Source organism: Helianthus annuus, chromosome 4, assembly GCF_002127325.2.
Source record: "Helianthus annuus cultivar XRQ/B chromosome 4, HanXRQr2.0-SUNRISE, whole genome shotgun sequence".
NCBI classification, from domain to species: domain Eukaryota; kingdom Viridiplantae; phylum Streptophyta; class Magnoliopsida; order Asterales; family Asteraceae; genus Helianthus; species Helianthus annuus.
In genome coordinates this window covers 168822149-168832346 of record NC_035436.2, presented here as the reverse complement: position 1 = coordinate 168832346, position 10198 = coordinate 168822149, and the positions used below count along the sequence as shown (strand labels likewise).

At 36.7% G+C, this 10198-nt stretch overlaps 1 protein-coding gene across 1 annotated transcript; it reads right to left on the bottom strand.

Moving 5' to 3' along the window:
* Positions 1–315: 315 nt before the first annotated feature.
* LOC110933734 lies at positions 316–1281 on the bottom strand. Its single transcript, XM_022176940.1, has one exon. The coding sequence runs from the start codon at positions 1279–1281 to the stop codon at positions 316–318; it is 966 nt and encodes a 321-aa protein (XP_022032632.1).
* Positions 1282–10198: the final 8917 nt, after the last annotated feature.

The window sequence follows — 10198 nt, the reverse complement described above, 5'->3', positions numbered from 1 at the left end:
ATTAAAATTTATTTATTTCCTATACATCAAATTTAATGGAGATAGACCTTCACTAATGATCACCTACCCGGCTGGCCCCACAAACGACTTGAATTAAACAAGAGGGCAAATTTGTAATTACATAATATACTCATATCCAAATTTGTAATTACAAAGTAAAAGGTATACTCATGTGCAGATTTGTAACTAGAAAAAAAAAAAAAAAAGAAAAACCTCAAAATCTTTTTTTTTTCTTTTTATTTCTCGGAATTTCACTACCAAGCAGTCACTAACACTACTTAGAAGGGCAAAACCGTACTTTAACAGTCATCGAAATCAACGGTTGGAATTAAATCTCCCAAAATCAGCAAGCTTCCTTGATCTGTTAGCACAGAATGACTTTGTGTTTGACAGGTGAGGCTTCACCGGAGCTCTGGTATCGCCACCATCCGCCGCCGGTAAGCTCCAAAGCCTGCAAGGACTAGCTCGAACCAACGGACTTAAACAGAAGCTTCCAATGCCGCCGCGGCGGACGGTAGGATGCGCCGGCGTTCTCCACGGCGTCTGTTTTCGTGACTCACACGTCTCGTAACCGCTAGATCCGTCGTAGAACTCATCTTCTACACCGCCACAATCCGATAACCTCACCGGCGACATGCCTCGATCGGAACAGTACTGCTTCCGCATCACCGTTCCGGCGCGTGTTGAACACTCGGTTACACAAACCGGCTGTTTCTTCCGGCTACCCGTCCTGATGTTTGAAAACCTAAACGGTGATGACATTGCCGACGTTGCGCTATCACCGCCACCACCACCACCACCACCACCGCATGATCCACGAGAATCGGAAACCGAAAACCTAGGATCCGAATCCGATTCCGGATCCTTTTGTTTTCTAGATCTGAATAATTTCGATAGCAAATTGAACCGAATAAAACTGTGTTTCTTCTTCTGTTTATTATATATATTATTACTATTATTATTATAACCTCCAACCTGCGGCGTGCTGAAAAACCGTTGATCCGGAACATTACGGTGCCGATTCGTATCGCCTTTACGTTGATTGCTAGTCGATGAAGCAGTATCGGATTTCCGGCGAGTGATGTAGGGAGAAACGGAGCGAGGAAACACCGGATGCGTCTCCAAATTGCGATTTCGATCTTCTAGGGTTTGAGATTGAGTTTGAGCATGTAATTGTGTGTGTTCTTGAGCTGCGACGAGATAGAAGAGGCGTTCTCGGAGGCATGAAGCGCAGACGCCGACGGTGCTACTGTGATCGGTGTAGTGCTGTTTGCACCTCATCTGTACGTGATTGTGTGTGTGTGTGTGAGTGTGTGTTAGGGAGATTGGGGGAAGTTGAACATGGAGATGAAGTTGAAACTGGGAGTGTGGTTGAAGGAGAAGCTAAATAGTACCAAAGTTAGTGATTTCTCCATGAAAATGTAATATATAAAGTTGGAGGATGGTGGTGGTGGTGACTGGTAAGAGTAGTAATTACTCTGCACCAACTTTTTCTTATAATGTTTCTACAACATTGACTTCCATTCTTCTTTTGCTGTTATTATATTTAATTATTTAATGCTTTTATATTTGTAATTTTGCTAAATCTACAACATACTATTGTATTCTGGATACAATATTATTTTATTACCCTTTCAACCATTTTATGAATAAAAATATATCTTCTTTTTATCTGTCATCTATCATGGTCTTACAAACCGTTTAAAGAATGTAAGTCAGATCAGATCCATAAGACCTTGCAACATGTTGTGATTGAATCAAATGACAAATCTATGTGACCTTGTAAACATGATTGATGTGTTTAATGAAGAATTTAGATTTTCATTATTTCATATATAAAGTGTTTGATTAAAATTTTGTATGTTCACGTTGTAACTTATAAGACGTGTAGTGAGAAGCTTGGTTTGTTTTTTGATTGAGTAAATCTATTAGTGAGAAGCTTGGCTTGTTTTTTATTGAGTAAATCTGTTTATTTACGTTGAGACATGTATAGTGAAAAACTTGGCTTGTTTCTGGTTGGCGTGAATCTAACCATTTACGTTTTAACACGTGTAATGAAAAGCTTGGCTCGTTTTTGTTGGCGAGAATCTATTCATTACGTTTTAACACGTGTAATGAAAAGCTTGGCTCGTTTTTGTTGGCGAGAATCTATTCATTTACGTTTTAACACGTGTAATGAAAAGCTTGGCTTGTTTTGGATTGCGTGAATATATTCATTTGCGTTTTAACACGTGTAGTGAAAAGCTTGGTTCGTTTTTGTTGGCGTAATTGTATCCCTTTACATTTAACACGTGTACAAAGAATATTGATTCGTCTTATCAGAATTTAAGACGTCGGACAGATAAACGTCAGTTGAACCTCTAATTTTATATTTACGTGAACCCCTGCATGCAAAATAGGGTTGTGTGTCATTATTTGACATTACAATATGGAAAATGGCTTAAACTTGGTTCATATTTATATTTTAAGAGGTTTTAAATGAAAGCATGCAAGTATTTAAGGTGTTAAAGAAGTTTTAACACGTGTAGTGAAAAGCTTGGATCATTATGGTTGGTGTAAATCTGTTCATTTACATATTAACACGTGTAGTGAAAACTTTGGCTCATTTTGGTTGGCGTAAAGCTATCCCTTTATATTTTAACATGTATACAGAGAATATTGATTTGTCTTATCGGAATTCAAGTCGTTTAACAGATGAACATAAACTCAACCTCTAATATATTTACATGCACTTTACACTTTCATTCAAAATAGGGTTATGTATCATTATCTGACACTACAATATATGAAATATGGCTTAAACTTGGGTCATGTTAACATTTTAAGAAGTTTTACACGAAATCATGCAAGTATTTAAAGTTTTAAGACGTGTAGTGAAAAAGCTTGGCTTGTTTCGATTGGTGTAAATTTGTTCATTTACATTTTGACATGTGTAGTGAAAAGCTTGGATCTTTTTGGTTGGCGTAAATATATCCCTTTACATTTTAAAACATGCATAAAGAATATTGAATCGTCTTTTTAAAGTTTAAGTAGTCTTACAAATGAACGTCGCTAGAACCTCTAACTTTATATTTACGTGCACTTTACGCCTTCATGCAATATCTGAAAAATGGCTTAAACTTGGTGCAGGTTTACATTTTAAGAAGTTTTAAATGAAATCATGCAAGTACTTAAGGTGTTAAGAAGTTTTAACACGTTTAGTGAAAATTGGCTCGTTTTGGTTGGTGTAAATCTATCCCTATATATTTTTACTTGTAATTGAGAAGATTGATTCATTTTATCGGATTATAAGTTGTTTGAGATATGAACGTCAATGGTTCTAGTTTTATATTTACGTGCACTTTACATCATATTGCAAAATAGGGTTGTGTATCATTATTTAATATTAAAAAATGACTTGAACTTGGAGCAACTTTACATTTTGTGGAGTATAAAGTGAAATGATGCAAGATCAGAAAAAAAACGATTTAGTTGTTGTTGTTGTCAAGGAGGTTGCTCGAACCCTTGCTGCTGCCTTGTTTCAATCTCTGTCGGGTGGCCATGACAAGGGTTGTGGTTTTTCAAAAACAAAGCCATCATGTCATCGTTTAGGTTTAAATAGGAACAAGAATCTGACACACCTTGGGACGGGGTCGGTTAGGGTGTGCTAGAGTTCGTCTTCGACAGTTTGGACGATCGGCCAGAACTGTTGGCTTAAATGGTGGTACAAGATGCCATTTTGGAGATTTTCGAAGAAGCTCCGAATGAAGTATTATTGTAAAGTCGGAGTCATTATGGATTCTATATTCATTATGGGCCATGGTCATGACCTCTACATCATTTGAACCGCTTGCCCGTACACGATTGTTCGAAAGATGGTTGACAATGTTATTGAAGTTGGAGACTTTTGTTCGCATTGTCGTCCATTTGCCAGAGAACGAATCGGGTGTATGGTATTCACCGTGGTTTATAGCGGCGAAAAATTTCTCACATGTACGTCTCCAAAACACGATTTGGTCTTAATTATTTCCTACTAAAAAATATTATACAGTTAGTTGACAAAAAATATTATACGTTTTGTTAATACTAGACAAATTTAATTTAGAAAAAATAATATTACCGACAATCGGATCTCCGATACATCGAGCCACGCTCGTGATAAAGCTAGTTCTTTGGTAGGAGTCCATCTCTCGACTGACTTCAGAGCACATTCGTAATCCGGATCCTTCTTACTGGGTCTACGTTTGTTAGAAGAAGTCGGTTGGGTTTTGGGTACAGACTGTGATGATTGTAACGTATGTGAGGACCGTGGAGAATTTTACAAGGATTGTGGCATTTATTGGGATAGTAGAAGAAAACGGGTATGGGTACCAATGATGATGGATGCGGTGATTGTCACACCCCGACCGCGTTAAAACAACAAAACCGTGGTGGAAACGTCGGGGAGTGTCGTAACAGAATCATTGTTTCACAACACATGGATTGAAGTTTCGTTTTATTTAATTAAGTTTATTACATTGTCTTGATATTTAAAAGCAAAACACAAACATATTGTCTTTTATTGTTATTAAGTCATTAAGGCCTCATCCGTTCCTATGTGAGCATGCATCAATATCATCATCAAACAACAGCACCTGAAACATATGTGAAAATAAAGTCAGCATAAAAATGCCGGCGAGTACATAGGTTTTGTGAGTGTATCAAATACATGGCTTTTTTACTTATTGCAATACCTCGTACGACTACAAGAGTCGATAATTGAAAAAATCGTGTATTGAAAAGTGTTTTGTATTGCAATATGATTAACCAACTTAAAACAAGTTGGTTATAGTTTATAAACCTCGTTGCCATGAATCTTGACCCAAAACATTTGCTTTTTAAAACCAAATTGTAAATCGTTCTTGTAATAAAACTCGTATGGTTTATATCATTAAGTAAACCTCGTTACGTGACATTTGAAATCATTCGTCCAAAAATCATTCAAAAGCGTTCAATTCGTCCGTGTTATCATTCGTTCGTGTTATCAAAACCAATCGTTCAAATCGTTCAACTCGTTCGTGTTATAAACCATCGTTCAATCGTTCGTGTCATAAAACCATTCGTTCAATCGTCCGTGTTTTAATTTTGAAAACTAACTTTTGGTCGTTCTCGTTGAACATATTCAAACCTGTGTTTTGACTTGTCTATACCACCAAAGGGTATCTTTAATCGACTAACAAACCACCAAAGGGTTTGTTAAAATCATTAGGTTCTGTCGTTACCCACATTACCCCATAACCATGGCGATAGTCCGATAACGGGATTTGTCAGATCTTATGGTACCATAACATACTACTGGTCAGCTTGGCCAAAGCTAATGAATGTCATTTGTGTTATGTATCAATGCACCAACAAGTTCGTCCACATTATTGAAATCGTTGTGTTTAATATAAACCTTAGCATTTGTTTTTTGAAAACTCGAAATCATTTAGCACATATGAATCACCCCAAAACAATTGAAAGCAGTAAAATAATGGAACTATGTACTCACTTGAGATTGCAAGGTATCCTCGATTAGGTGAACTAACAAAGCTCGGGAAATCAAGGAATCAAGTGGCACCTAGTATCGGATCACTATGTTAATAAATCGGTACCTAAATTGGGAGATCGGGTAGAATGAGGTCTTGTAAACCAAATGAGTGTTGGAACTCATCTAATATGGTTTAAGAAAGCCTACATTCTGATTTGAAACCTATCCTAAGTGCTTTTGACCCGTTATGACCCGTTAAGTTAGTTTATGCTACTTTAACGTGTCATTTGCGCAAATGCGCGTTCGGATGGTCTAACTAGCCCTATGATAAGTATTATATGCCCTAACATGTTTAATAATGTTGCATAATCAGTTTAAGTGTCAAAATTTAAGTTACATATGCTTAAATTCAAATTATGCGTGAAAAGGGCATTTTAGTCATTTTCCTATGGCATATAAACTACCTATCATACAACTAATTAAACGAAGTGACTATAAGGTATAACCTCAGAAGGTTATTCCCAATACAACTATGGTCACAATATATGTTTGGTCGGATCCTAATGATCGACCAAACGGGTCGGGTTCGAAAGTCTAAGCGGTTGTCGAGACCGCTTGACTTACGACCCTAAATAAGCACTAAACTAAAACTGACGAGTTAAACATGTTAAAACATGCTTAACTAAGTTAGAAAACTGATTTGATATCAAAACAAAGTGTTTTGATACCCGAAAATAGTTTCGTCGCAAAATGCACATAATCGTGCATTTTGACTGAAACTTCGACTCGTCACTTCGACTAGTCAACGTGGTAATCAGTAGGTATAGTTGCAAGAGACTATAACCATCGTGATTACGCTCACGTTGCAAAGTTCAAACGAACTTTGTCTTGACCAAATCATGGTCAAAGCTGAAAGTCAAACACTGTTTGACTTTTTAGCTTGAAATAATTAACAAGACATGAAAGAACACTTACAAGTGTTCTAGACTGAAAAAAAATGACTAAGAAAACTCAATTAGGAAGCCTCCAACAAGTGGTAGCCTCCAAGTAAAGCAGATGTGAGAAAAAAGAATGAATGAGCAAGTTATGGTGTTCATGGTGCTTGCTATTTATAGGAATCAAGAGTGCATAGGATGATGACAAGTGTATTGTGTGCTTAGCAAGGCTTTAGGAGATGATTACAAGTGTTTGGACCAGATTTGATGCTTGGGGATTACATAAACTTGGCATATACACATGAAAAACAATGAGCTAATGTAAAAACAGGTTCTGGGCAAGCTTTACGGACCGCAAGGACCTGCTGCATACGGGCCGTAAGCAGCCAGCATGGGCAGAAAGTTTAGAAGTTGGCAGCTTTGGTCCCTGAGCTTGATTCGTTGCGTTTTGGCACTTCTAACACCCGTTAACCCCATTTTCAAGCTCCATGATGAAGTTAAAGTATATTTAACTTGAATTATGCTAAAAAATGTCACGGATGTCGGTTCGTTTGGTCGTATGATCGCGTTTTTCGGTTAATTACGACGAAACTTGAACGGAAGCAAAAACGATCAAGATTGCGCGACGAATGGTATTTTTGCATTCCTATAACTAAAATATAATATTTTAGTGATTACAAAAATTTTTGGATGTCCGGATATGGTCAGAACGCAAGATATGCACGTATATGCAAACTTTCGCAGTTTTAACGCTTTTAGTCCCTATGATCAAATAAGCGTGTTTTCGCATACCGAACCCCTCAAAACTTATTTCTAAGCTATGTTAAGGGTATTTAGGGTATGTTTAGCTTATGATCTTGTTCCGGAGTGTACGTTGTTATACGAATTGGCAGACTTTTTGCAGTTTGTCGCAAATAGTCCCTGTGATCGAATAAACTTGTTTTTGCCATACCAAACCCTTCAAAAACTTATTTCTAAGTGATGTAAAGGTTATTTAAGGTACGTTAAGATTATGTCACTATGCCGGAGTGTTTGTCGCGTTAAACTGATCACATTTACGTAATAGTTTGTGTATAACTTTCCAAAAAGTGATTTAGAGCTTGAAATCGAACTAAAATTGAATCGTGAAATTGTCATACACAAATAAACAAATATTGGGATCATAACACATTGTTTCATTGATATTTGATATTGTTCTACATCGTATAGTGTTTATAAGAGCACAAATGTCACAGTGGTCGTGGAGAATTTTGCGGCATTATCGGATGATACTCGACCTCATCCGTTTGTGGATTTGTTCGGTACGGGTTGTCAGGGTCCATTAGTTGATGATTTGCAAAAAAAACGGGTGGCTCAGGCTAAACACGTTAATGTCGTTGTTTTTGGGAAAGATGGGGAGGAAAAGGAAATTGGAGAATGGTTGTGTGGTATATAGAATGGTTTAAAGTGTAGGTTTATATAGAATATATTTTTTGAATTGTTACCATTTCTAGTATAATATTAATGGGCCCCACAAATGTTACTATTGGCGCTCGTTAAAAGCTTGGCAATTTGCACCATAACGTCTGAAATCGATGTTGGGGACACTATGAAGGTGATGTGGCAGGGGGCGCTGAACCACACCACGTGGCCTTAGGAAAATAATGCAAATTTTTTAGGTCTTAAAGTATGGTCAAACAAGAGGGAACCAAAGACAAGTTACTAATTGTGAGAAAATGAAAAACTAACATGCTAGTGTAGGAAAAACATTAAATTCATATCCTTTATTAACAATGGATTGAAATTATAAGTTAAGAATAGTTAAGGGACTAAATTTGTAGTTTATATTTTTATTTATCATTGTAATAAATATTTCTGACCAAGAATTTTGTCATCTTCACTCTCTTAAATCTTTTAATTTTTTTTCCTTATCAATTACCGAATATTTGGATTTTAAAACTTAATTGGTTTAGCTTAATTAGTACTATTTTAACATCATTTAAATTAATGTAGCTACCTTCTCTGACAAGGAGGATCGGTTTCTTTGTTTATTAGCAAGATGACAGAAACCTTGTTTGGATTTGATTGCTGGTGTTGGGCTTCCTCTTAACAAGCGAGGCCCACAATTAGGAGCTTTGATGATGGAAGATAATAATAATAATAATAATCAAGAATCTTGGGCTAAAAGTCAACTACTTTCAGACCTCAAAACTTTGACAAGACTAAACTATGTAAGGTAGGCAGTGCATTATAAAGCAACCAATCAAGCTCACTATTTTTTTTAAAGGATATATACATGATAGGTGTTTTAACCTCTTTGATGTTATAGTGCGTTCTGCCCAAGAGACATTACCTACATCCGTCTTACGCGTGAATGCAAATGATATATGTCCCACAAATACCTACTACATCCATTGTGAAGTTGTAATGCACATACAAAGTCACAACATTCATCTAAAAATTGAAACACACACTCACATGCAAATACCTACATCCACCACAAAACACACAATGTAGGTAGACTCAGTCACCAATTACTCTTCCCGAATCCTCAATATGTTTCTCCATGCGACTTGTGATTAGAAATTAGAAAGTAAATTAATAAACTTCTAGTTTAATATACAAAAGAGGAAAATCACTCTTACACCGGGTCTAGTGGCCAAGTGAAGCGGCATAAAGTGGCAAAGATCACGCCACAACACTGCCCCTTGGCGGCATGATCTTTGGATTTTTGGTGTTAGCGTGATTGTGAAAACGCCGGGTGAATTTGTAGTTTTCAAAAAAGAGCCATTATGCAACGGTAATAAAAAAATGTTTTCCATTTTTATTATTTACATTTAACACATGTATAATCCGCATTCAACACACTATTTTAAACACATTTCTACATCCTCTCACTCTTTTTTTTTTATAAAAACATACCATGTATCCATTCTGCCCCCTTTTAGTGTTCCATCTCAGCCAACCAATCCAAATTCGTGTCTCCCGAACACCACCCAACCACTACCAACCTTCAATTATCGAGATTGTACCCCAACAATACTTTCAATGGCAACTCGGTTTTGCATCAAATATGAACATCAACTAGGGGGATGCATATGGCTCCCAATACGAAGACGAGCCCGAGATTGAGATGGCGCCGGGAGACACATGCCTAGCGCAAACCCGAGGCCTCTCAGCGTGGAAGACGATCGGATAAAAAAAGAGGCTACCACTCCTCGGGCGAAAAAGACCTACTAACCTTGGTCAAATGATGAAAAGTTCAAGCTGTCATGGGCTTGGCTCGACATATCGGAGGATCTCGAAGTTGTTAAGTGTTATTTTTTTGTTGTAAATTGTAATTACTTTTAAAAATAAAGTATAATAATATATTTTATAATTCTTGTCGCCAACTATTAAAAATTACCCATTTTTTGGGAAATAATCAAGCAAACTTTTTCGATCTTATGAGTAAAGGGGAATATCGGGACAAGGATTCAATATCAAGCAAGCAAACCGATATAAATGGCAAATGCCATGGGTTTCTAGAGGTTTTCCAACGTACGAAGGACAATTGGTGTAGCGGTGAAAGCGACACAGACAATGTTGTGGAAGGTGCGAGGCGCTAGTCGGGCGGTGAGGTACCGCCTAGGGATTAATCGAGATTAATAGGGATTAATCGGATTGGACTTTTTAAGTATAATTTTGCAAATATATATATATATATAACTTTATACTTTTTATTAATAAAATTTACAAGTTTAGGAGATAACTTTATAGTTTTCATTAATAAATTTAAAAGTTTAGAAACCATATG

What these genes read in the sequence shown, in the direction of transcription:
- LOC110933734 (XM_022176940.1), bottom strand. Translation starts at nt 1,281, where the DNA reads ATGAGGTGCAAACAGCACTACACCGATCACAGTAGCACCGTCGGCGTC.